Source organism: Coffea arabica, chromosome 2c (assembly GCF_036785885.1).
Source record: "Coffea arabica cultivar ET-39 chromosome 2c, Coffea Arabica ET-39 HiFi, whole genome shotgun sequence".
In the NCBI taxonomy this organism is placed as follows: domain Eukaryota; kingdom Viridiplantae; phylum Streptophyta; class Magnoliopsida; order Gentianales; family Rubiaceae; genus Coffea; species Coffea arabica.
The window spans coordinates 69,621,133-69,648,111 of record NC_092312.1 but is presented as its reverse complement, the minus strand read 5'-3'; the positions used below and the strand labels follow the sequence as shown (position 1 = coordinate 69,648,111).

Sequence of the window (26,979 nt, the reverse complement as noted above, 5' to 3'; positions counted from 1 at the left end):
CGCCAATGATGATTTGTAGCTAATTTGTCTATGGTAAGTTGGTCATCAAGAAGGGATTTAAAATTTCGTCAGATATTCGAAATCTTGCACTTGAAATATACATATACATATATATATATATATATATATATATATGTGTGTGTGTGTGTGTGTGTGTGTATATCTATATATATGCCAATGATGATTTGAAGCTAATTTGCCTATGATAAGTTGGTCATCAGAAAGGGACTTATGATAAGTTGGTCATCAGGAAAGGATTTAAAATTACGTTAGATATTCGAAATCTTGCACTTGAAATATACATATGTATGTATATATGTGTGTCTATATATGTATACATATATATGTGTGTCTATATATATATATATATATATATGTATATTTCTTTATGAGATTGTGAACAGAATGAGACGAGTAGGTCTTGTATGTTTCTATTGTATTCCCGTTTTGATCATCCCCTGTATTATTGTGATGGAGCATACGGAAGATTTGAAAAAGTTCGGATAGAACTTAAAAGAGCCAACAAAGTAGCTCACAGCGTCTTTAATATGCCTACAATTCTTTGGCACGGGCAAGGGCGGGAGCCCGGAGGGTCCCTATACCCCCAAAGTTCTAGAAGTTTTGATTTTCCTCCCGTAGATAATTGAAAATTTTGAAAAAACGTTCTTTAAAAAAATTTAAAATTTTGGCCCCCGCAAAAGTTTAAAATTATTTTATGTTATCTACTTAGTTTACATGAATTAAAATTGGTCCCCTTAATTTAAACTTTACGGTTGCTTTCAAAAAAAAAATTAAATAAATAAAACTTAAACTTTCTGCTCCCATTTGGCACGAGATAGTTTTGGGCTATCATCTCTTCTATTTCTATTTTTTGTAGGGTTGGAAGGAAGGGTTTTGGATTTGGATTTGGGCTTTTTTTTTTTCAATTTCAAATTAAGCGAATCCCACTAGTTGTTTACTTGCCCTCTACAATCCGCATTGTGATTGTATATTCCAAAATCCGTTTGAAGCTGACCGGACTGGAGAATGTAATTGGGTTCCCTAAAATTCAGGGCAGCAATTGACATTCGGAACGCCGATTCCGGATCGTCCGATTCGCATGTGGACGCAATTAATCAATGCATTGCCAGTGCAGCCACCGTCTGATGGTCGTAGGTCAACGCCCTATGTTTCTCATCATATCCTGTGAATATCCTGTGACGCAGGTCACAGGTCAAGTTGGATCTGGATTTCTTTCTTTCTTATATATTTTTTTTCTTTTAAAGGCCAAAACAAGAATCTGGAGCCCTGCTACTAGCTTCCACGACACGTGGATGGAATTGCACCTTTTAATATAGAACAACTTTTGAAATCTGTTGTAATATACATTCATATAACACAGATAAAATGTTACTAAGTGCCATCTTAATTAATCGCAGAGTCAAATGTTTGGGAAGTTTCTAAATTATTATCATTGTCCACTTTTGGTCTCTAATTTATTTTTTGTCTCCTAATCTATTTTTTTTTTTTATCTTCGACTGCCCCTGAACAATTAAAAGTATATAATTTTTAAGAACTTCTTATCATTTTAGACATAAGTAACCGAAGAGCATATTTGTTCAATCTTGATTAAACGTATCGGAAACTTAATCAAAAGTATGGAGAGCAGAAGTAAAAATCTTGAGAAGAGAAAACTCTCATTTTCCTTGAACTCTTCGTGAGATTTCTCCACAAAATTTCTAAATTCATTGATTTCATACTTAGGTGGCCAAAGTTTCATCAAATTTTTCATGTCTCTCTTAGGCATAAAATCAATGAATTTGAGAATTTCGAGGAGAAATTTGATGTCTGAGTTTAAGAAAAATGAAGGGTTTTCTTTTCTTAGAACTTCGGCTCCCACTCTTGATGCTTTTTGATAAGTTTCGATTGCTTTTGATTAAGATTGGACAAAAATGCTCTTTAATTTAGTTCCTTTTGACTTATGTCTTAAATGGTTAAAACTCCTTAAACTATGCACTTTTAATTGCTCAGGTCTCAATTGGAGACAAAAATAGATTAAGGGCTAAAAGTGGATAACGGTGATAGTTTAGGGGTTTTCCAAGATTTTTCACTCTTAATTGTGTGGATTTATTCTTGAAGAAATGTGTAACTAAGTGGGGCATTTATTTGAAGAAACCGGACTTATTTCATTATTATAATGAAGCTAGTATAGTTTTAAAAGAGCGTTTATATATTAGGGTGTGAATATATACATTTTCAGTGCATTTAAAATTATTCAAATATAGTAGATTCATGATCTGACATTTGAAGCCAGAACCAAAAGTAGTTTCGGTGTCTCAAACCTATTTGAGACATTTGAAGTCATCCTCAGTAGTATATGATTTTGGTGATGCAGATCAGTTTGAACACATTCTTGTGCATGTAGTGATTGATTATTAACCACCATATATGTTCAAAATCCAGGTCTAAGAATTGGAGCTGCCCCTTCCCCTTTTCCTTAATGGTACATATTACAAGTCCATTTCTACTGTCGATTGCTTCGAAGTTTCACATGTATTTAGATGATAAAGTTGTGCAGATTACAGTTTGGTTATATGCTATCTATCTTGCTTGTACAGTCATGAAATGCATAAAAAAAACTTTCAATTTTAGCTCACCGCAAGACAAAGACTTGACCTTGTACTCAATACAACGTAAGAGACAAACTCAAGTACAGACAATTCCCTAGCACTCAACAATCATGATACACGCTCTATGGAATTATCAATTTAGGTAAACTATGGGCTTATAGAGGCAATATAACATATTAAGGAAGGAGAATAATACTACAATTTAATATGGATCATGTGGTCACAAAACCAATATAGGAGTATCATCCTAGGAAAGAAAACAAAATTGTTTTACTACATATTCAAAATTGCAGCCTTTCTTTCCACTTCACAACAATACTCGACTCGTTTTTTCCTCTCTCTCTCTCTCTTTCTCTCGTGTTCTTTTCTTCTGGCTAGGTTCATTCATTCACTCTTTTCTGCATTTCTCATGGAAAACAGCACCATTTCAGCTCCTGCAATCCCTGAATTTGCAGGACAAAACCACTCCCAAACACACCAAAATTACCACCATTTGGAACCTGACCATCACCATCGTCATGCTGCTCTTCCTTCTACCACCATCCTTCTAATTGTCATTCCCATCTTCATAGTCATTTTACTCCTAGCAATCTTTCTATTAGTAATAATGCTTCGAAAACTTCAGTTCCACAAGAGCCATGGTAGCACCAAAAGCGGAAGCATCATCTGCAACAAGGACTGCATGTTCGTTGCTCACAGCTCTATAAACATAGGCTCAAGTCCAGGTAAGACATAATGCAAATATCCCTGCTTTAGTTGATTGTTTTTGTACACTTTTTATCTGTTCTTGAATGATATGGGTATATGTTTTGCTGGTGAAAATGGAGCAGATGTCAAAGGCGGATGTTTGTATGGAAACAGTGCAACTAAAATGGCTGCATCCAAGCTTAGGGGTGTACAAGTTTTTACTTACAAAGAGCTTGAGATTGCTACAAACAAATTTAGTGCAGCAAATGTGATAGGCAATGGAGGGTATGGGGTAGTGTATAGAGGGATTTTGAGTGATGGCACTGTGGCTGCAATTAAGATGTTGCACAGAGAAGGGAAACAAGGGGAACGTGCCTTTCGGTTAGAGGTTAGTGGACCTCATTTATTGCTGCTAGTTTTCGTATCCATTTTTTTTAAGCTACATAAGCTTGTCAATTAAACTCATCTGTCCACTCACTCGAAGATTTTTTGTCTTTTGGTATTTTCCCCTCTTTGGCTAAATACATTGGGCAATAAAGGGAAGTGGTGAGTGAGATATTTGCCTAAAAAATTAATGGCACTTCTGGCATTGGTCCAGCCATTGCTTTCTTGAACATCCTAATTGAACTTATTTGATGGGTGCTTGTCTGTGGTATGGTTGATTTCATGCAAAAGGTGGAGATGTGTTATCCCATCCTAGTCAATGGTTAGTTGCACATGAACCATAACCAACCAACCCAACCTTTAAGGTAGAAATAGTTGCCATCAAATATTAAATATGACTTGAGAAAAAGCTATATTTTGTAGGATGTTGACTTAGTGGCTGATTGTGATTATAATACTGCATAAACAACAGTTTTGAAATTACTAACAGCTTCTTATAAGTTAACTCAAAGTTGGATAAACTACTCCAATTACTTTAGCTGTTGACTTTTCTCTCCCCAAAAATTGCTAAAAATATATATATATATATATATATATATATATATATATATATATATATATATATATATAGAAGAAAGTAACTAAAGAGCCATAGGTACATTCATTCACATGCCCACACGAGTACGCTGCCACTCATTCTGCTGCAACTTTGCCGTTTGTTACCTTCTTGCCTCATAGAACCTGTCAGGAATGTTACTCCCTCATCCCATTATTTGCAAGTGTATACCATGTACTTGCATATGAATTCCCTCAAACAAAGGCACATGGGTGTGAAATAATGAAGACAAAAATCCACTGAAGTGATAGTGCTCTCCAATCTTATCATAAGATATTTGTAATGTTGCAAATAAATACAAAAGTATGAACTCCTTCAAATCTGTACAGGAAATTGAAGTTGTCCCTTGTGCTTTGGCAGGTGGATTTACTTAGCCACTTGCACTCACCTTACCTAGTGGAGCTTCTTGGCTATTGTGCTGATCAACATCACAGGCTCCTAATATTCGAATACATGCCCACTGGAACTCTGCAGCAGCTTCTTCACTCTTCCAATCCTCAATTTGGTAGGACTTTGAACTGGGGAATAAGGTTGAGAATAGCACTGGATTGTGCTAGAGCCCTTGAATACCTGCATGAATACACAACCCCATCAGTCATCCACCGTGATTTCAAATGCAGTAACATTCTTTTGAATCAAAATTTCAGAGCCAAAGTTTCTGATTTTGGGTTGGCGAAAATAGGATCAGACAAGATGTATGGTCTCATTTCGACGCGCGTGTTAGGGACCACCGGATATTTGGCCCCGGAGTAAGTTTCTTGAATCCATCACATGTCAGACTTCCATCTTCTATTGTAAGTATGTAACATATTGTACAATTATTATGCAACTCTCACACAAGTATGCACATGCAAAGGCAAATAAGGTCCCTATCAGGTACACAGTCATTTTTCTGTCTTTTCCAGTCATTGAAGGATTATGGTTAAAGCAGCAATTCAATTCATCCTCAGAAAAGAAACTAAATTGCACCTGTGGTCTTGTTTTTAACACATTGTCACACGCTTGTTTACGTATCCATTTCTAAGCCTGCTTCTTCAAAATTTCTGCTGACTGAACCTGCATTAAACCTTGATATGCAGGTATGCTTCAACTGGCAAGCTTACTACAAAATCAGATGTATATAGCTATGGCGTGGTTCTTCTGGAGCTCTTGACAGGCCGCATACCAATTGATACCAAGCGCCCTCCTGGAGAGCATGTCCTTGTGTCATGGGTCAGTAATGATGTCCTTTGTGAATTATTTTTTTTTTTCAAAGTACATTTCATTGTCCTGTACTTGATGATCACCATTATATATACTAATCTGGCTTTATTGTACACCTCCTGCCATAGTGTGAACGTTGCCCCTTTGAACCGCTCCGATATAATGCCTGGAATTTGAACAAGTACCTGAATCTTGTCAACAATGAAATGAATTTTGCTATATAAGTGGTCATGACTTTATCCCAACTCTCAAAAGCTTCAATGTTCGTCTTTCCATGTATTACAGGCTCTGCCAAGGTTAACTAATCGAGAAAAAGTGGTGGAAATGGTTGATCCAGCACTACAAGGCCAATATTCCAAGAAGGATCTTATTCAGGTAAAGTTGAGATTAGTTTCTAATGACGAAATCCTGATTATTAAGTATAACAACGAAATATCCAACTAAATATTGTTTTTTCTGCTAACTTTTTATCTTTTCTCAGATAGCTGCTATAGCAGCCATGTGTGTGCAAACAGAAGCAGATTATCGCCCTTTAATGACAGATGTTGTGCAGTCCTTAATCCCTCTGGTCAAGAATCTCTCATCTAAATGTCCCTCTGGTTCCTTCAGATCTGTTCAATCAGTCAGTCCAAGGAAGTAATGCCATATGACTGCTGAAGTTGAGATATTTGAAATCAGAAGCATACTACTATGAATCTCCCATTTCTTGTCCATTCCAAGCACTTTTGAGTTGCAACTGCAAAGAAAATTCACGGAATCAACTCTTTGGCCCGTTCAGAAATTGTATAGGTTCTCTCCTATGGCTCTATCATGACAGCTCCTTTCTGAGAATGCTGATTGGAACGTTCAAAATGGAAGCAATGAAATCAAAGAGGCAATCTGAAGCAATAAAAAATATAACAGTCAGGGTGAATTATATAAATTTGTATACCAGATAAGTCTTGTATATTTCGTTTTGGTAGATGAAATCCGTTTTGGCTCTATAAACAGCAGGTTGAAAATTAATATATAATTCTTACTTATATTCAAATTCATTGTTAACAACTTCATTTGCTCTGCTTCTTTCATCATCTTTTATAACCACTTCACAAATACATTCTAGTGTCAAAATGAATTACTCCTGAATAAGGGAACAAATTTTGGCCATAGATTACTGTTGTATCTCTAAGGTCAACACCGTCTTTCTAAGATAAAACAAGAAGAATGTTGAAAACTCTCCCTACCATTGAAATGCCTTTTAGTATAGCTCTGAGCATCAGATATGTTTTCCAGTGGCCGAAAATTCTTCTAATCAACTTAGGCAATTTAGAATCCAGAGGTTTAAGCAAAGTATACATACCTTAGGTTATTTTTTCATTTTCATTATGGAGGCTGTCTTATGATTGTTACAGAACGCCTTAATCCGGCAGAGTTGCTTGATTGGCACTAAAATGATCCAGTACATAACAGACAGTTCTTGGATTGTTATGCAAGAGGGATTTGTCAGAATAAGTAGCTTCTGGGAGACAATGACACTGCACTATTGAAGAGGGGATGCAGATGATGTAAATGGACCCCATTTCAAGATAACAATCTTTAGATGGTAACAAATGATCAAGAAGCACTAAAAGAGGGGAAACACAACACTACGAAAAAATAAAACTGGCTACAGCTCAGACGAATATTTCCAGGTTTTGGTTTGGTAACAAGGAGATGTCTTGCGAGGTTTGCCACAGACATGTTAGAAACACTTCGCTTTTGTTTACTTGCTAATCATGGTAAAGACCCCATTCCTCTTAGCTTTGCTCTAAAAGATGTAAAGACCCCATTCCTCTTCCCTCTCCCTTATTAAGTAATATTTCTTTGTCAACAAACTTCGCGTCACTTTCCCGGAATTGAAAAGCGATCCTTGTTGAGGAAAAATTAGAGACAAAAAGCCTGCAAGCTTCCATTTGAAATTCTTTAATATCTCTAGCGTAACTCAAAGCACCTTCTTTTTTCTGGCAACATTTTCTAATTCTGACCATGCCTGGAAATTTCTCCGTAATATCTATTTCTGCATAAGTTACAGAAGTTGCCATTGTCCAAAGAAAAAGAAAAAATGGTTACAGAAGTTACAGCACAGAGTATAAATTGCCTACAACTTGTGATGTACAGAAACTGCCTACAGTTCAACATTTCAGAGATGCCTAACTCAGCGGGCTGGTATTTTGACAAGGAATGGACGGAGGAGGATGGCAGACAAGGGAATGCAGAGGGCGAAAATGACAACAACAGAGTCACCCAAGGCCACAAACTTACAAAAGCAGCAACATTGGATGGGGACCAAATCCTAGATAAGTTTTTTCTATTGACCTGCAGGCCCCTCACCGTTACACATTGGTTCGTCGTTTGCTTCCACTGTAGCAATACTTTCCTCTTCTGTTTCATTTTTTTCTGAGTTATTATTGTTCTCTCTACCAATTCTGTCAGAGTATTTTGCAAAAGCAACTGATAATGCTGATTTAACGGTTAATTCAGATTCTTTCTTCCTCTTCTTATTTGCATCCTCAATTTCCTTGTCATCTTCCTTATTTTCACTTGCAGAGGTTGCTTCAGCATTGACATGGACAGAATTTGCTGGGACAGATGGACGGATAGGAACTACGCGCTTGAAAGGCTCATGGAAAGTATCATGCAGCCGTTTCACCTGAAGCATAATTATCAGCTGATTATATAATGTTGAAGAACAACAACTAAGACCCTCCAACATCCCCTAAGGGAAGAAGCATTTAACATCCCCAAATGAGTTAAAAGAAGCATCAACACTCTGACAACGGACACATAACCATAGAACATTTTTCAATATGTCATTCCTTGTATGACCATTTTAATTAGCAAAACTGTATAAGCAGCCATGCCAAAAATATAGTTTGCCAATTCCAACTATCACAATAAATTTACAAAGCACCTTGCGTTCTCCTATGCCGGGGCAACGAGCTAGATCCTCCATGGATGCGTCCATAATGTTAGACAGGGACTGGAAGAGATGACAACGAATTTAGTAAAACAGACCAAGATATGATGAGAGCCTTTACTTGCAAATCACAACTGTACCAGCATACCCCAAATGTAGAGCCAAGAGTGACAACATCTGTCTTGTTAACATGCCGTACCGTTGTCAAAGCATGATTTAGCTGCAATAGAAGGTAAACTCATTTCAGCATCATAATCCAACTACAACCAAGAAAGAATCCATTTTGATATAAACATAAATAAATATATATATATATGCGCTTGGTATTAGTAAGTTTAAACGTTCATTCTCAGATAAAATGATTCATCAAATCAAGGAACTCGTTATTATTCTTACCCGTGATAAATAATCTGAGTCCATCTGGCCCTGAATAAGATCTGCTGGTTTATTTTCATAAACTTTTATTGTCTCCAAGTACCTACCACACTCTTCCAAGCTGGCAAAACACAGACAAGTGCAGTGACTTTGATTAGGAGAATGAAGCTCTCTAGCACTCAAAAATAATTTTAACAGAGGGCAAAAAAACTTTCACAAGATAATGAATAAAAGTACATGATCCATTTGGGTTGATTATATTCAACTCATGTACTTTGCAAAATAATACTGATTTCTCAAACATTCTAAATCTTGTATGTAAAAATTATGCATGTTAATAAAGACTTAGAAAAGGCCACCATCATCCACTTGAGCGTCAGATACAACAGACGACTGGAATCCAAATGATAGATGATTCCAACTGAAACACAATCATTGGGGTATAACATCTTTCCTACACATTTCATTTCAGGAAGGTACCTCCAACCACATAAAAGAGTGCAATCATGAAGCAGAGCTGTTTTTGTGACTTCGAGCAAAGGTTTAACTACATCTTCCTGGAACCAAAGAAACCTATTAGCAAATGAGATTCATGCACAACAAGTGGAAATTAAACAAAATCTCCTACAATGCCAAAAGGGAAAAAAAAAGATTAATAACAGTAAGATAAAGATAATAAAATAACAACTGTTTGCCGGGCCTTACAACATCCACATGGCACAAAACTACACGAAGCTTGAAGTTCTTCGGCAATTCCCTTATCCGATAATAAAGGTAGTCTGGATGAAGTAGATGATACCTAAGGCTACAAGTAAAGAAACTTATTCACCAGGATGTCATATAAAAGAATAATTCAGGTTGCATCTCAAAATTGAAAATGACAGTTCTCTGAATTAGACATTATTAACATAATAAAGTAAATGCACACATAAGTTTTTATATGCATCATCCTAGGTAGTTAATATCTCCAACAGCAGAGTTGATCTGAATTTCACTTGATGATAACACCACTCACAGTCATCCAATTTATTCCAACTTGACACAAGCTTAAGTAGTATGGTTAACCAGACAACAACCACAAATGAAGAGAGAGTGTGGTTGTTATGGATTGACATTGTTTTAGCTAGCTCCAATGTATTGAGAAGAAATATCAGCAGACTAAACCAGCCCTTGCAGGCAAAATTATGATTTAAGACCTACAGAAATAAATTCCAGAATAAAAGTTTAATGCTAACAGCAGAAGTAAACTATCTTTACAATTTAAGTTATTCTTGACATGGCTTTTTCTATTTTCCCCATAACAGTAACAATGAAATTTTAACTTCAAGCAATGGGAATAGTGAAGGAAAGAAGGACTCCAAACCTTAGATAGAGTGCACAAGCATTCTGGCCTAATGAGTAGTCACAAACAACATCTGCAAATGACCATCTTACATTCCTTATATGTTTCAGCAAAGGATTTCCCTTCTGCATATGAACAAAAATAGGATAATTAAATACACAGAGCTAAGTTTCAGAAGAGACACTACAAGTTCAGTCACTTAGAATATGGCAATGAACCTGATTCATAATCTAAAGCACTAAAACTCTGGACTGGACTGTGCAGTCTGCAGTTTGAAGAATGCATTTGCGCTCAATCAAGGCTAAAACCAAATGCTTTTATAATGCTGCGATGCAATAGATATCAACCATACAAGAATCTACTACAAATCTTCCTTCCTTAGAGTATGTAAAATTTTTGTCAAAATCTTGTGGCCTAATAACCCATGCCACACTCCTCTTCTTACAAGATCAACTTGGTTATAAAAGCAAGGCAAGTGTGACTCTTTGCAATTTAGTGAATCCATTTCCGGATGCATTTGGTTAAAAGTAAGACCACACCAACAAATGATCCTCATTCAAAAATATGATCATCCAAAGATTGATTGCAACACACACGGATTATGCAGAAAAGCTCGTGGAAAGTTTCTAAATTTGCAAGAAAGCATTCAAGATTAGGCAGTTATAGAATGCAGTCAAAATTACGGACTTTGTTACTGATTAACGTGCTACCCCTCCCCACAAAATAAATAATCCAGCCACCTCCCTCCACCCCCCCCACCCCCCCAAAACCAAAAAAAGAAGAGAAAACAGTGTAGCATTGACATAAAATAGCATGAAATTGTTATTTGCACAACCTTATTCTTTGATGACAAATTCCTTTAGCATTTTTACATTGATAGAGTAGTCCAGAGAAGTGCGATTAACAAAGAAGATAATGCCAACAACAATTCCCTAGTCATAATATTGGTAATACATAAAGCATAACTCTTTTTATTTATATAATTCTTAATGTAAGTATTGATTGTTACCTGTCTATGGCTTACAAGGATGGCATTTCGACTGGGAACAGGTGCATAAGCTGAAAACGACGGCGTTGAGGAAGTTGAAGGACCCTCAGATTGACCAATTTGCCTAAGAAATAAGGACAAGAAAGCTCAAAATTTAAAGAAAATGGTGAAGTTATTACATTCATGAGGATGCAACTGAAACAGGGAATACCTCGGAATGGCAGAAGAGGGAGGTTGAGGAGGCGGAGGCGGAGGCGGAGGCGGCGGAGAGTAGAAATCCGAATTCTTGAGGAAATTGAAGGCTTGAGAGAAAGAGGTAGAAGGTTCGAAGAAAGAAGACGGCGCCGTTCTGGGCTGAGAGCTTTCCATCACTTCTTCGTATGAGGGTATGTTTATCACGAATTTTGGCCGTTGGTCATTGCTATTTGGCGGCTGTGGTGGTTGTTCTCGGTCGTCTCCCTCTGCCATTTTCTCGCCGTCGGTCGGATTGGGAAGTCTCCGTTTGTCAAAATTCAGCTTGAGTTGAGCTCACCTCTATAACGTACTTAGCATCTTATAATAATTATAATTATATTACTCCGTATTATAAGTTATATATGTTTCATTAATAATTGGAATGTTAATGCTAAAAATATTAATTAATGCTAAAAATTATGTATTATCTATTTAAATTAATTAAAATGTTTAATTTTTTAAATAAAATATTATAATCCCATTAAAATCTGCATTTTAAAACTTCAGAAACATTTAAAAACAAAAATATTCAATTACCTAATAATAATAATTGAAAATTTCTAATTGTATTAAATTATTGAAAGTCTCGTGTAATCAAAAAAAGATTTTGAAACAAGATACTAAAAATTTAAGTATAGATTAAAGTTCTATTTTAATTTAACTAAAGTTATTATAAATCTTATCTAATAGACATTTGTTAAGACATGTCACACATTAATTTCTTCGAAAAAAGTTTAATCTAGAAAAATGTTTATATGCAAGAGTTGGAAAAAAAAAAAAGGATTTGTATGTAATTAAATACCCTAATTAATCCATTTCCGACCTTAATCCACCCTATAACGGTAAAAATTTAAAAAGAAGGCAAAAATAAATCTTAGGCTTAAACCTTTTAAACAGTCTCGAATTCCCCTTTTCGCCCATCTCCCACCAACGGAACCTAAAACCCTCCTCTTTCCCGCCTCCAGTCGCCCGGACTGCCGTCTCTGTCCCTCCAACTCCTAGCCCAAATCAGAAACCTGCGGCCCATTCCCATGCGTATGGGAAGACGACGGCAAGGAACGCCCGGCAGCGGCGGCAAATCTTCGTCTTCAATTTTCAGAAAATCCCTGTTACGCGATATAGCATCATGCCCGATCAAAAACCCTAGCGAAGACCAGCTGGTGAGCTTCCTTCGCTCCAATTACCCCAGATACGAACGCACGAAGCTCCGGGATTTTTCTAGACACGTCCGCAATCTCCTCGAAGAAACCGCCAGCAATAGTAGGAAATCAAATTCTGTCATTAATAAGGATAGTGATAGTAGTAGTGATAGTGAAAATGATAGGTCCGACCGGGTGCAGAAGAGGCCGAGGAAATTGGATAAGGCTGAGGCGAAATTGCAGCAAATGGAGATGCAGCATTTGATTAATAGTCGTCGGCACGTTGGGGTTGAGGAAACTGGGGTTTCTAGTGTCTCGCCGGGGTCTAGCGAAGAAGAGGTTTCAACTTCATCGTCTTCATCCTCAGATGCGATTTATGGGAAGGAATATGAGCCGGAGTTTGATTTGATGAAGTCTCAGCTGAGGGATAGGTACGGTGAGAAAGGAAAGGGGGTTTGGAAGCGAAAAGGAGTGGCAGCGAATGTTGCAGTGGTGGAAATGGAGGTGGTTAATAATAATTCTAGTAAGCGCAATCAGAAAGTTGATTTGGTGAAAGAAGGGCGAATTGAGAAGAGGGATTGGAGGAAAAAAGGAGGAGGAGGGGAGAATAATGATAGTGATAATGGTGGTGCTGGTGTTAAAGGGCCAAAGTTTAAGGATTTAGGTGGGATGAGTAGAGTGGTGGAGGAGTTGAAGATGGAGGTGATTGTCCCACTGTATCATCCGCATTTGCCGCAGCATCTTGGAGTGAGGCCTATGGCTGGAATTTTGTTGCATGGACCACCAGGCTGTGGGAAGACTAAGCTGGCTCATGCTATTGCTAATGAGACTTGTGTTCCCTTTTATAAGATTTCAGCTACTGAATTGGTGTCTGGTATTTCAGGTAAACGATGGTATTCAGTGGAAGTGTAATATATGGTTACATTGATAGGTAGGCATCTTTAATAAGGTTAATTGTGAAATGCTGGTACAGTTTTCTGGTAACTAAGCAATTTTAACAATGCAAGAACCGTCAAGTTTGAATTTTTGAGTCCTGGGTGATTAACTTTTTTCATCTAGCTCTGGGATTTATTGCTTATTGCTGTTTGCTATTAGGTGGAAAAGTGATATGGCACACTGAGCCATTAGATGCAACGATAATTTGGATTCTCATCTGATAGCTGTGTGAGACATCATTGGTTAGTTTTGCATGTTGATACTAGATTATCTCAAAATCATATTCGTGATTTACTCTGTTGGTAACTTCTTATTCTAGCTATTCATTTGCTCAAGCTTCAACTTCTTGTCGTAGTTGTAATTCGTTAAAATTTCAGTTCTTGTGTTTTACTTTTCCTGTCTTTATTTAGAAGAATTCTACATTTCATCCTAATTGTAAGTTTGATTCAACTTGTATCATCTGGGTATTTCAGGTGCGTCAGAAGAAAACATACGGGAGCTATTCTCGAAAGCATACAGGACTGCACCTTCAATTGTATTTATTGATGAGATTGATGCCATAGCTTCAAAAAGAGAAAATCTGCAGCGTGAAATGGAACGGCGTATTGTAACACAGTTGATGACTTGCATGGATGAATCACACAGAATTGTGAAACCTGCCGATGGAAATGCAGATTCAGAAAATTCTGATGCCAGACCCGGTTATGTGTTGGTAATTGGAGCTACAAACAGGCCTGATGCTGTTGACCCTGCTTTGAGGAGGCCTGGACGGTTTGATCGAGAAATTGTTTTGGGTGTTCCGGATGAAAAGGCAAGGGTTGAGATTCTTTCAGTGCTGACAAGCAATCTTAAAGTCGAAGGTTCCTTTGATCTTCTGAAGATAGCTAGAGCTACTCCGGGGTTTGTTGGAGCCGATCTGGCGGCGCTCACCAACAAGGCTGGCAATCTTGCAATGAAGAGAATTATAGACCACAGAAGGGACGAGCTTTCCAAAGAGAATGTGGATGGTGAATATGCTGAGGAGTGGTGGAAGCACCCATGGTCACTTGAAGAAATGGAAAAGCTAAGTATCACCATGGCTGATTTTGAGGTTTGTCCTGGAGAGCATAATTGTCCCTTGTCTTATTCTTCATCTGTGATTCTCAATATTGATGTTTTTTCCGACCCTTTAGAGTTCTGCTTGCAATTTTATTAAATAGGTTTGATTTGTTTTCATTTACATGAGTTACTCATGCACTCTACTTTCAATTTCTTTGGCTTCTGCAATTGTACCTTCGTTATCCATTGGCTTCATGCAAGTAAGCTTGCTAAATCATGGTCTTGGTTTGCCTTGATCCTGCTTCTTGAGTTCGAATGTATTATACTTTTTCCGAATGTTGTATAGGCATCTGAGTTTCTGTGCCACAAGCTTTAGTTCTTAAACCTTTTGCTTAGCAGCTGCAGGTTCTGTCCATGCACAGACATCATCAGTTTTATGTTTTTTGATTCTGCCCTACCTCCCTCCAGATGTCCATCTCCTATCTACCCTGAAAGGGCAGAGAAGAATAGGGAGAAAGGAACCACAATAACTTATTGAATTTTGTGCCTGATCAAGGGAAATTAATTTGCTATTCAGTTCTTTTTCAATAACAAATTGCCTTCGGAAAGTTATAGTTGTAGCCGACCTCTGCTGGTATTATTATTATTATGATATTATATTGTGCCTCTAAAAGCCATTGGCTGATTAATATCGTAGTGCTGAAAATTGCTAAACATGACTGGTTACAGGGAGCGGCTAAGATGGTCCAACCATCTTCTAGGAGAGAAGGATTTTCTGCCATTCCCAATGTGAAATGGGAAGATGTTGGAGGGCTCCATCTGTTAAGACAGGAGTTTGACCGATATATAGTTAGGCGTATAAAGTTTCCTGAAGAATATGAGGTACAAATGCCTTAACTTTTTTTCCCCTGAAACTGAATACCAAGATTCTATTAGTTTGATGATCTAGACAGCATAGAGGTTAAGTTTATAATTACAAGTTAATTAATTTTATAACAGGAAGTATATTGTCATTTCCTTTTATGCATATGAAATAGCAAGTTTATAGTCCTTTTCCAAGGCTTCCAGGTATATTCTGTTCAGATGAATGCTTAGAGCTGAAGTTCTTTCCTTGTTCCAGTAAATAGTACATCTGTTAGAATCAAAATGAGAAGCCAGGGAAAACATTTGGCCCAGTATCTGAAAAACTGTAGAAATTTATCTTTGACTGAAAACAGTTACACTGGTGATTGTAATTTAAATATGTGCCAATTTAATTAGGCGAGACATTTGTATTTGGACTTTGTATTTTACTCATGGCAATACTTCTTTGTTGGGAAGTTTCATCTTGTTACATATTGGTTTCTTCTTGTTTAGTTTTTTGGTAATATTCTCCGAGTGAAAATATTGATATTTCTCCAGTGTGTAGGTTTCCTGTATATGATGATGATGATTGATATGAACTTGTTTTTATAGTGCATTATTGCACTTTGTTCATAGTTGGGGCTTCCCTAGTTTATTTCTGATCTCTTTGCCTCAGCTTTTGTCTTCTTGCTGTAAAGTATTAGCCACACTTTCTTCTCAAATGCTGAAGTTATCTCTACACAAATCTCTGCCTTTTGCCCTGTACAATAGTGTCAGGCTACTAAATTTATTATTGTATTTTCAGGACTTTGGAGTTGATTTAGAGACAGGATTTTTGCTTTATGGTCCTCCAGGCTGTGGAAAAACGTTGATTGCTAAAGCTGTTGCTAATGAAGCTGGAGCAAATTTCATACATATCAAGGTTCATCTCTCTGTTTTGATTTCCTATTGATCAATGAAATACCAATGCATTACATTCTGGTAGAATATTGAACTGTTGTTTTTCTCTATAGGGTCCTGAGCTCCTCAATAAATATGTTGGCGAAAGTGAGTTGGCAGTACGGACTGTATTCAGTCGTGCAAGGACATGTTCTCCATGCATACTTTTCTTTGATGAGGTTTGTTCAACTCATTTGAAACTGGTTATATATGTGTGCGTGCATGCACTAGTATATGTCTAATATACTTTCAGCTGTCAGAAATCTTTTGGCTTGAGTACATAGACAACACTTTGTTACCAAGTGGATTATGATCCATATGGATATCTGTTTAATTGATTTTCTTTTTCCACAATTTTTTTAGTTGGCCTTGTTTTATGTTCTGGAGGGATACTTCAGGTGGTTATTTTGTTAAACTCCCTTTGTGGGGGAGAATGCTTTACATTTCAGTGCCTTTCCCTTATTGTCTGCTGTAGAACTTAATGCAGGATGTTGCGTTCTGATTTTTCAAAATTTCTGTTTGCAATATCTGGGAGAATTCTATGGGTGTTGATCTTGCAACTCTGCTGTTGCTTTTGTCTGCCCTATCAGGTGGATGCATTGACAACAAAGCGTGGTAGAGAAGGGGGATGGGTGGTTGAGCGGCTATTGAACCAGGTGAGAAATGTTTGCTATGACATATTGAAGTATTCTCTTGCCTAATAACATTGTCATTCGTCTCATATTTGCTTCCCAGTATTGCGTCTTAATCTCTTCTGTAACTTTGCAGCTATTGATAGAGCTAGATGGTGCTGAACAACGAAGGGGTGTTTACGTAATTGGGGCAACAAATAGGTGAGAGCTATGTCTTCTTTTGGGTTTTTGTGTATCCAATCCCGCTGCACAGGCGAATCATCAGTGTCAGATTTGCTATTGCTGCCTTCACCTCATTTTCATTTTTCTTATTTTGCTTAAACATTTCCAGGCCTGAAGTCATGGACAGGGCTGTCCTTCGACCTGGAAGGTTTGGAAAGCTTTTGTACGTGCCACTGCCTACTGCTGATGAACGTGGTTTAATCTTAAATGCTCTTGCAAGGAAGAAGCCCATAGATGCCACAGTTGACTTAATGGCAATTGGAAGAGACAGTTCTTGTGAAAATCTGAGTGGAGCTGACCTTTCTGCACTGGTTTGTTCATTTTCCTTTTCGTTATACCCATCTTCCTGCCCTTCAGGTCCATGAAAGTTGCTACAAAGAGCTATCTTATGTCTCTAAATTGAGTTTGTTTTCTATGTAGATGAATGAGGCTGCTATGGCTGCCCTTCATGACAAACTCTTGTGTGAGAACAGGAGTTCGGACGGCACACTATGGACCATCAAAGATGAGCATTTTAAGCGGGCACTGGAGAAAATCTCTCCATCTGTCTCAGATAAAGTATGGCCAATTTTGATTCTAAACTATAGCTTCGTCTTGAAAAAAAAAAATGCGATAACAAAGGTAACTTTTTGTTTTTATTGTGCAGCAAATACAATACTACCAAGTCCTGTCCGAAAGTTTCAAAGCAGCATGAGGTAGTCTCAATTTGTCCTGTCAATCGATTATCCATTTTCTTCCCTATAAATTCAATGGCCAAGGAGCAAGGAAACTCGACAGCAGAAACTTGAAGCCAATTTTGTGCGGAGTGTATATATATATTGATAGAGAGTCGTATGCGTAAGTGCATCACATCACTGTCTTGTAACGTAGATGTTTTGCAGCTTACAGAGATTTTGACAATCTTAGCTCTGTGATGGGACAGTCCAGAAATAGTTTGTGATTCATGTTTTCTTTTCGTGTTAATTTTACTATGTTTATGTTCGGTAGTAAAATATTTCGTCCGGAAAAAATAGAAATTTTTTTGAGAAAATTGGCTTTCCAAACTCTTCACTGAAACAAGCATTAGAGGGTTAAGAGTCGTACCTTTTACTTGATTCGAATGTGCAAACATTGTGAAATTTTAGAAGCTTGAACGTTCTTTTTTTGAACCTAAGAAGTATAGAAAGTGAATTGTGTAATTTGAAATTATGTTCTTGTAGCTGTTGATCGCCTTCGATAATGCATGTAGAAAGAAGAAACGAGTTTAACGACTGCGCATCTCCAAAGTCCTAAAACAATTTGTCACAGAAAGTTTTAGATCTCATCCACTTGAACCTGATGAAACTGAGAGATTTATTTTGTCTTAGTAAAAAAAAAAAGTATTAGTGAGTTAATACTTGTTTTCAATAATAAATAGGGTTATTATTACTTTATTCCTTTAAATTAGATCGCTACTATCAATTTATCTCCTAATATTATCATTTAATCACTTCACCTCATAGATGATTCAATTCAGCATATTAATAAGTTTTTGACAAAAATATCCTTTTATCTTATAGCATTTCTATATTGTTATTATTTTTTTATTCCTTTGAATTATAGTGATGCAATCACTTTACTCTCTAACATTATTTCTAGATATTTTACCCTATCGTTAATCTAACAAGTATGTTCAAAAAATTTTAAATGTATTTATCTTTTTTATATAAAATTAAAATAGAAAAAATTAGAACAGTTATTCTTCCTTTTTTTTCTCTCTCTCTAAGAGTTCCAAAAACATAATAATAAAAGGATTTTATCAAATTCTTTTTTCACACTTATTAATATTAGGAAAAGAAAAAGAGATAGGACAGAAGGAGACAGAAATTAGATTTTATAAAAAAAGAAAATAAGGAAAAATCTAATATTGTCGTTTACTTTAATATCCTCGGGATTAGGATTAGAATTGGATAGAAAACAGAAAAGTAAAGTAATTTTAAAATAATAAAAATAATGAATTCTTTCTTATTTGTATTTAAAAAAAAAAAAGAATTGAGCTCTCTCTCTCTCTCCCCCTTCCCTATTTTTTGATTTTTTTTCAATATTAATAAGATTGCTAAAAAGAAAGAAATTAATGTTTTGACTTTTTTTCTTGATATTGAAAAGGAGAAGAGCCATGCTAAAATTTTTAATGTTTTTATTATATAAAAAGAGGGTACAATTTTCTAAAGTTTATTAACTTGTTAAGTTGGTTTAAAGGTGGGATAAATTATTTTAAAAATAACTCTAGGGGATAAATTGATAAGAAGGTTATAGATTATGGGGGTAAAGTGATAATAATTTTAAAGGCTAAACATGTCTTATCATTTAAATTAATAAACTCCGTTAAATTTGACCATTAGTTTTGAGAATAAAATGACTAAAAAATAACATTAAGGGGAAAAAATTAATAAAACACTAAACGTTAAGGGGATAAAGTGATAATAATCCTAATAAATATTAGTGAGGTTAAATCCGTTAACCTGGCGTGGATGCAGATTTTCAATAATAAATAACCATTTGGCCTTGATCCAATGGGAAGGGAGAGCCTCTTTAAAACTTTCCTATGCACTAGATTAGGGTTTCAAATCCCATCTAGTGCATCAAACAAGAAGTGTAGTCTTTTTGTTCTTAAAAAATTTAAAGGGTGTAGTAGTGCACTTATCTGATCTGGTAATTCATCTTCAACCACCATATAAGCAATGATGGAGCCAAGGGGGGGCAGAGGGGGGCCATGGCCCCCCCTAAGTTTTGAGAATTTTAATTCATAATATGTAAATATGTGTGTAAAATAAAATTGGCCCCCCCTAAATTTTTTCAATTTTAGTTTATATTATGAGAGTTGATATATATATATATATATATATGAATTAGTCATCTTTGAATGGAATGGCTTGCAAGCTTTAATTTGCCATGAATGTCCATATGCCTATTACATTCATTGTTTGGCTCATAGGTTTCAACTTGCTTTAGTTGCAGTTTCTAGAGAAGTAGCTTTTGTTCATCAATTCTTCTCCAATTTAGTTTTCATTATCAACATTGTTACTGCATCTAACAAATGTAATGATTAATTAAAGGAGACTCAAGCAATTGAAGTTGCTACTAAGATTGCTAATGGTGAACTTGAAATTGGAGGGGAGCTTAATCAAATTGGCATTTTAAAACAAGCTGGAGATACTCGTTGGGGTTCTCATTTGGATTCTATTTCTAGTTTACTGAAATTGTTCAATGCTACTTGTGTGGTTTTAAGTATTGCAGTAGATGGAGGCTCATACTCTTAACGTGGAGATGCAAAATTTGCTTTGAATCAGTTGTTATCCTTTAAGTTTGTTTTCACTTTGCATCTTATGAAAGACATTATGAAAATTACTCATCTTCTTTGTATAGAGTAAGAACTAGTACGTTTAAGAATAGAACTTCAACATTTTGACCTCGACATTCCAAATTATCCTGAATTGCAAGAATTATCTGGTATTAATGAGTTATGTCAAGGCTTGGTGAAGATAAGAAAATTAATGACATATCCTGCTATTGATAGATTGATTAGACTTGTTCTTACTCTTCCTGTATCAACTGCAACTTCAGAGCGGGCATTTTCAATTATGAAAATAATCAAGACAAATTTCCAAAACAAGATGGAAGATAATTTCTTGAATGATTGTCTAACTGTGTATATAGAAAAAGAAATTGCTGAAAAATTTAGCAGTGATTCAATCATAGATGAATTTAGTTCTATGAAAGAGCGTAGAGCTCAATTTATTTCTAAGAAAAGATGTTGAAATTTCAAAGTATGCTAACATAACTTTTATCTTTTTTAATTGAAAATAGTTACATTTATATTACAAGGTTATATATATATATATATATATATATATATATTGCATAGGTGACATATTGCAGAGCATCTTCTCATAATGTGCAAATTGGATGGTTTGTGATGTTATAAGATATTTAATCAAATGTTATCTTTTTTGTTAATTTTTGTTATGACTGTACCGTATATTTATGAATAGACATACCTTTATAATTAAATTTAATATTTGATATTTTTAGATGTCATATATTTAAATAGAAGAAATTATTTTGAACATAATATATTAAGATAATTTTATTAGGAAAAAATTTTGGCCCCCCCAAAAAAAAAATCCTGGCTCCGTCACTGATATAAGCCTTTGTATGGTCTTTTCATAGAGTATAAGTAGGTTAGATACTTGTAATTGTAGAAAAAAATAGAGTTATGCTTGTTTAGCTTTACAAACTAGTGAAAGTGATAGTAAGAATGGTTAAACTGTTGTTGTAATTGATTGTTTTTCACAACATCTTGAACCACTTAAAAGAAAATGAGATACTCGTGTCTCACCTCTCTACAATTGTATATAATTTCTTGTTTTTCTCTATTTTTGGGTTAGTGTTTATTCTTATCTCCATGTCTATGCCAAATCTAGCAGTAATATTGACATTCTTGTATAAATACATTAAGGTGTTCAACTAATTTTGGGGGGGGGGCATATATGGTTCCAAATGTGGCCTTTGACACGATGCAATGCTTCAAATTACAAAAACTCCTCCTAAGGTATAGCCACTTTTGCACTTTATTCCCTAACGTTATTTTTTTTCACTTTATCCCCTAAATCGTTAGTTAATTCTAACATTGTGTAATAGTGATGTTAAAAACATATTTATAATCCTAAGACTTGACTACGGTAAATCCCCTTAAAGTATAGTTTGTTTTGCACTTTATCCCCTGACATCATTTTTTATCATTTTGTTTATTTGTTACTAAAATCATTAATTAATTATAATATTTGATAATACCCAAAACAATTAATATCTAAAAAATAATATTCCTAACATAACATTAATAAATTATAATGTATATATATATATGGTCCTAGTTAAATTTCATTCCATAATTGCACCTTTTTTTAGATTGAGGAGAATATCTTGCCAATTGATTCAATAGTGGGAAAAAATAGAAATTATTATTAAAAAATTAAAATGCAAAAATATTTTAAAAAGTCTAAAAATGATCGGGATATTGTCAATTTCTCTTTAGAAATATGCATTCAGCTAAACTTTTCTCTTAATAGCTAGATTTTTTTTTTTAATATGGAAGTATACATTTTTTTCATTGATAACACTAAAAAAGAGAAACATGGTTGATTTGGAGTTCAAAATGTTTAGAGTTGTTCTTTTAACATACCATGCTTAGACACTATTAAAATTTATTTTGAATTGCTAAATTTTTCTAAAAAAATTTTTATTGCATCTAAAAGAATTACGTTGAGTGTTACAAAATATTAGAGTTGATTAATAGTTTGAGGGATGAATAAACAAATTAAGAGAAAAATGTTGTCAGCAAATAAAGTACAAAATAGCTATACTTTAAGGGAATTTAATGTAATTAGCCTTTAGGACTTAGGAGTATCAATGTCTTTTTGGCATTTCCATTATGCAATATTATATATAGTTGACGAACGATTTAGGTGATAAAGTGCAAACTGGTTAAACTTTCGGGGGAGTTTTTATAATTAACCCTACGATTAATAATAGGCTAGGTTTAGTTCATGCATGCAGTATCAATGGAGCCGCTCCAGATGCATAAATGGATGTGCAAGTTTGTGCGTATGAAAGAAAAAAAAAAAAAAAAACTTTTTGTGTAAGCTGTCATGAAAAGGTGTAAGCTTTTCTTTTGTTTTTGTATGGTCCAGTGACGGATGAAATTCATATTCTGGGAAACATCTTTTGGGCATCTTTATTCTTTATTCAGTAGGCTTGTCACTGAAAAGTTCAAGAGGAAGGGCCGAAGAAACTACAAACCTATTTCCTGCACAAGCCGATAAATCTACAAAACTACGCTGCAATATAAGGGGCGAAAAGTTCAGAGTACTGTTTTCTTGCCAAGTGATGTAGAAAACTGCGACAGGAAACATATAACTGTAACATTCAATAAGCTGGTTGCTTGTTCGTATTCTCATGATGGTTCTTATGTCGAATCACTTGGCTTTTCACTTTGAAATAAACAAGAATGTTTTATTCTTCTGTCTAGAGGGGTCCTTGGAAGTCTACCCTTTTGTTTCAACAGATCAAACTAAACCATTTTCTTCTGGTTCGGCAGCCAATAGTTGACTTGACTAACAACCAAAACAAGGCCAACTTGAGGCCTTGGACCTGGCCAAATTGTGTTCTGGAATCTGGATAAGATGATCATATCATCATCTCTCTCTTTATCTTCATTTTACATGCTGAGGCTGGAACAACGCTCATATTTTTCTTGGAATGTACGAACGTTCAAGACTTGAGATTTACATAGAATCTCACCCTGTGAGTGAGATGCTATTGTTTAGTAGTTTCTGTTTTTGAGAAAATCCCTTATACGGCTACTTGTGATTTCTTCTGTTTTTGAGAGAGAGATACTAATTAATAATGTCTAATCAGCTTTTAGGAGAATGAAAAATCAAAATTTGAAGCATGATAAGATGATTAATTTACCAAGTGGTAAAAAGAAAAGGCAGTCAAACAAAAAATTAACTTGATGAAGAGGTCTTTCTTGGTTTTTTCACAAACGGCAACATCTATGCTGTCTTAATCTAAAGAGGAGAAATGAAAATTGCAAGTTGTGTGGGGGCTGCTTGCCACTTGTCTGAGTTGGATAAGACTGTTTTAGGATCTGATAAAGGCGCTCTAGTGTAAACTTTCTTGCTGATCTCAATAAAAGATATATATATATATATATATATATATATATATATATATAAATTCCTTCAAAAAAAAAGAAAAAAGAAAAAAGAAAAGAAAAGAGGGAGCCCATCTAGACCAAATAGATACACTGATACACCTTTTTTTTTAAAAAAAAATATTTTTATTTTGATGAACTCAGTGATAAATTCAAAACAGATAGGATTATTTTTTAAAAAAAAAAACTTGGCAAGAGTTGTCAATTACTAGCAAGTACCTGTTTGGATTGCATTTTCCGTCATTTTTCATGAAAAAATTACTGTAGCGATTTGATGTATGTGAGAGAAAAAAGTAATTGGAAAATGTGATCACGAAAAACGACGTAATTTTCTGACAGAAAATGGCAATGCAAACAGGGCACTGTTCTTGGCTTAGATATATGTGGCGTTTCAATGTCTTCTTTTTTTGGGGAAAAATTTCAATTTCTTTTCATGTCAAGACATGCAGCTGTAAGTAACTTGTAAGGTAGGAGGAAGACGGCAATCTCATTAATTAAATGCCAATAATATGATACACTTCACTACCATCCCGTGATGCATTCCCCTAGTACATTTTTTGTGGTACATGCATTTTAGTAGATGTTATTAGCATTCCCATATCATTCATTAGATTGGAGGAATCCTACCTCCACATGAATTGTATGTTTTAGGAAAAACTTCTCCTGCATGGTAACTTTGGCCTCCCTTTTCATAAAACCATCATCATCGTTCATTAAATCTATATTAAGGGCAGAAATTAAAGCAATCGTGCACAGAAATTACATTAATCATGCACACTGACACAAATAAGAGAATATTACATTGTGAAACTCGTGAAATACTTAAAAAGATAAAATTACGGTCTCATTTAGAACGACTAATACCTTTTTTTTTCTGAGTAAATCTTACATACACTGACAGTGCATACACTATCACCGTTGGATTCATGACATGTGTGCAAAAGTTGTCATTCATCCAACGCTGATAGTGTATATACACTGTCAGTGTAAGAAAAATTAATCTTTTTTTTTTTAATCAAACAACTAAGACTTTCTTATAATCAATGTCCTATGTTTCCTCTCGCGACATAAAATTCTCGGATCCAAGGAACAATATGTTGGAACTAAGAGACAACAGATGTAAACACTGCAACAACAGATGTAGAAACTAAAATGAGAACGGACAAGATCACAAAAATTTTATCCGCATCCTATATTTGATTTCTATCTACCCAATTTCAAATAACCTCCACCACTCGTAGTCGGCCCTATATCCAAAATTGTCTTGCAGTTCTCATTGGGATCCGGTTTTACTACAAGACTTCAAGAGCATTTTGGATAGAAATTTTTGCTAGATTCAAAATTAATAAGAAGGCTAGCCAATCGATGTTATGGAACTTGACAATGACAAAACTGGGAAGATAACCTAACACGTTAACGTGGCATTACCACCACAAATGCACGCGCTTTGTAAAGCAAAGGTAGATTAACTGTGAACTCAATGATCAGCCTCAAAACTCTGAAAGTCGTAAGTACACAACACCAACCAGTACTAGTGATGTTGATTGTTGATGGTGAATGGTTTTTTTTTTTTTTTTTTTTAATTTTTTTAACTTCAAATTGGCCAATTGCCAATCAACTAGGGCACCTTAAAGCAGCCATGCAATAATTTTCTTGACCCTCCAAAGGCTAGTGGGGAAATAGGAGCTGAGCCTTAATATTCCTTTTCAAGTTTGGTAATTAAGACATGAGGTCCTTTGTTCTTTTTAAAAATGGTTTTTTCCCCCCGGTTATTTAATGGTATAGAATTTTGTTTACTCATTCAACACTACTTGTTCATTCTACTATGCATTCAACCTTTTTTCATTAAAAAAAAACAAAACAAAAGGCTTACCCTCTTCAAGAATGCAATCTTTTTAATCAGCTAGTAAAGTAAAAAATAAAAAAAAACCCCCTATTTGGAATTGCGTTACAATTATTTAAAACTAGATAAACAGCATCAATATTTTCTTCTGGCCAGTTGGCATGCACTCTAAGGGAGTTTGGCATTAGAGTAAGCTGTTCTGTTTTTTGACCTTTTTACATCTCTAGTAATTACCTACAAAGAAATATAATATATTTGTGTTTTAAGTGGTGCAGAAGCTACATTCCCTCTCCTATTCTAGTATATGCTAGTGGAGGAATCGAGAATATCTTTCTTTTTTTTTTTGTTGCTTGCCACGATATCCAGGGTTTTGCCCTGACTAATCCGTTGATCGATCTGGGTTACACACTTGGATGTGGTGGGTGAGTCTTTCAACAAGGATAGCTGCGTACGCCAGGTTTCGAACCCGAGACCTGCTTAAGCGGAACCAAACCGCTTACCACTTGACCCAACGCCGGTTGGTATTGACAATATCTATAGCAGGACTTCATAGCCAGTGATTTATTATTTTCTTTATTTTTCAAATTTCAATTTAAAATAGAAAGTGAGAATAAATTCTTATAGGTTCCACTTTGAAAAAGAATATGAAACGCCAAATTCTTCAGATCTCACAATTGAGCCGGGTTCCAATAAAGTCATATATTGATTGATACTCCAATGGCTATTAAATGAAGAAATTGAGGCAAGTCAAAGATGGCTGGATGATTTGATTTCATCCCCAAATATTACAACAAAACAATATGCGTGCTCCACACTTCATTGTCTTTACGCATTAGCAGCCATTTTCATTTTAGTTGCTAGTCAAGTTTCAATTTAACCATCATATGTCCTTGTTTTCAGCTGGAGACCATGCACGAGGAGGACGGTGTCTTTGGCATAACATTCCCTTTTTTTCTTGGATTGTAGGCTACTCTGTTATTTGCTTAATGTTCGATTTAAAAGACATCAACAAGAGAGAAAGAAACAAGTCTAAGAGTTGAATTAACAGATTAGTATAACTACTTAATAGTTCTACAAATTAATACCTTGTTTTTGAATTACATTTTTTTGAATTTTTTGTCAAAAAAAAATTACCGTAATATTTTGATATATATGAGGTAAAAATATGATTGAAAAATATTTTTTTCTCTAGAAAATTACACACTGTCTGTTAACATCATTCTCGGAATCTTCTTCTTTAACCATAAGTAGGAAAAAAACTTATTAAAAAAGAAGAAACAA

The 26,979-nt window shown here is 35.2% G+C and overlaps 3 protein-coding genes across 3 annotated transcripts; 2 read left to right on the top strand and 1 right to left on the bottom strand.

Annotated features, from left to right (window-relative positions):
- Nucleotides 1–2,814: 2,814 nt before the first annotated feature.
- LOC113727589 (probable serine/threonine-protein kinase PBL7) lies at nt 2,815–6,548 on the top strand. Its single transcript, XM_027251835.2, has 6 exons — nt 2,815–3,334; nt 3,440–3,684; nt 4,657–5,045; nt 5,376–5,508; nt 5,785–5,874; nt 5,981–6,548. The coding sequence occupies exons 1-6, from the start codon at nt 2,824–2,826 to the stop codon at nt 6,137–6,139; spliced, it is 1,527 nt and encodes a 508-aa protein (XP_027107636.2). The 5' UTR covers nt 2,815–2,823; the 3' UTR covers nt 6,140–6,548.
- Nucleotides 6,549–7,504: 956 nt separating this feature from the next.
- On the bottom strand, nt 7,505–11,715 carry LOC113727588 (DNA excision repair protein ERCC-1). The gene is made up of 9 exons (XM_027251834.2): nt 11,351–11,715; nt 11,161–11,263; nt 10,173–10,276; nt 9,515–9,614; nt 9,290–9,366; nt 8,831–8,930; nt 8,583–8,654; nt 8,429–8,497; nt 7,505–8,167 (listed from the first exon to the last, which is right to left on the bottom strand). Exons 1-9 carry the CDS (start codon nt 11,605–11,607, stop codon nt 7,826–7,828), a joined length of 1,224 nt encoding a protein of 407 aa, XP_027107635.1. The 5' UTR covers nt 11,608–11,715; the 3' UTR covers nt 7,505–7,825.
- A 542-nt stretch (nt 11,716–12,257) lies between these two features.
- On the top strand, nt 12,258–18,085 carry LOC113727587 (cell division control protein 48 homolog C). The gene is made up of 10 exons (XM_027251832.2): nt 12,258–13,395; nt 13,922–14,538; nt 15,216–15,368; nt 16,135–16,251; nt 16,343–16,447; nt 16,859–16,924; nt 17,037–17,101; nt 17,232–17,433; nt 17,543–17,680; nt 17,769–18,085. The coding sequence occupies exons 1-10, from the start codon at nt 12,405–12,407 to the stop codon at nt 17,814–17,816; spliced, it is 2,502 nt and encodes an 833-aa protein (XP_027107633.1). The 5' UTR covers nt 12,258–12,404; the 3' UTR covers nt 17,817–18,085.
- The last annotated feature ends 8,894 nt before the right edge of the window (nt 18,086–26,979 follow it).

Coding starts and splice junctions, on each gene's coding strand:
- LOC113727589 (XM_027251835.2), top strand. CDS start 2,824: ATGTGGTCACAAAACCAATATAGGAGTATCATCCTAGGAAAGAAAACA. Junction 5,046..5,375: donor ACCGGATATTTGGCCCCGGA/GTAAGTTTCTTG, acceptor CTTGATATGCAG/GTATGCTTCAACTGGCAAGC. Junction 5,875..5,980: donor CCAAGAAGGATCTTATTCAG/GTAAAGTTGAGA, acceptor ATCTTTTCTCAG/ATAGCTGCTATAGCAGCCAT.
- LOC113727588 (XM_027251834.2), bottom strand. CDS start 11,607: ATGGCAGAGGGAGACGACCGAGAACAACCACCACAGCCGCCAAATAGC. Junction 8,931..9,289: donor ACTCTTTTATGTGGTTGGAG/GTACCTTCCTGA, acceptor GTGTTTTGCCAG/CTTGGAAGAGTGTGGTAGGT. Junction 8,498..8,582: donor CTCTTGGCTCTACATTTGGG/GTATGCTGGTAC, acceptor CATCTCTTCCAG/TCCCTGTCTAACATTATGGA.
- LOC113727587 (XM_027251832.2), top strand. CDS start 12,405: ATGCGTATGGGAAGACGACGGCAAGGAACGCCCGGCAGCGGCGGCAAA. Junction 15,369..16,134: donor AGTTTCCTGAAGAATATGAG/GTACAAATGCCT, acceptor TTGTATTTTCAG/GACTTTGGAGTTGATTTAGA. Junction 16,252..16,342: donor CAAATTTCATACATATCAAG/GTTCATCTCTCT, acceptor TTTTCTCTATAG/GGTCCTGAGCTCCTCAATAA.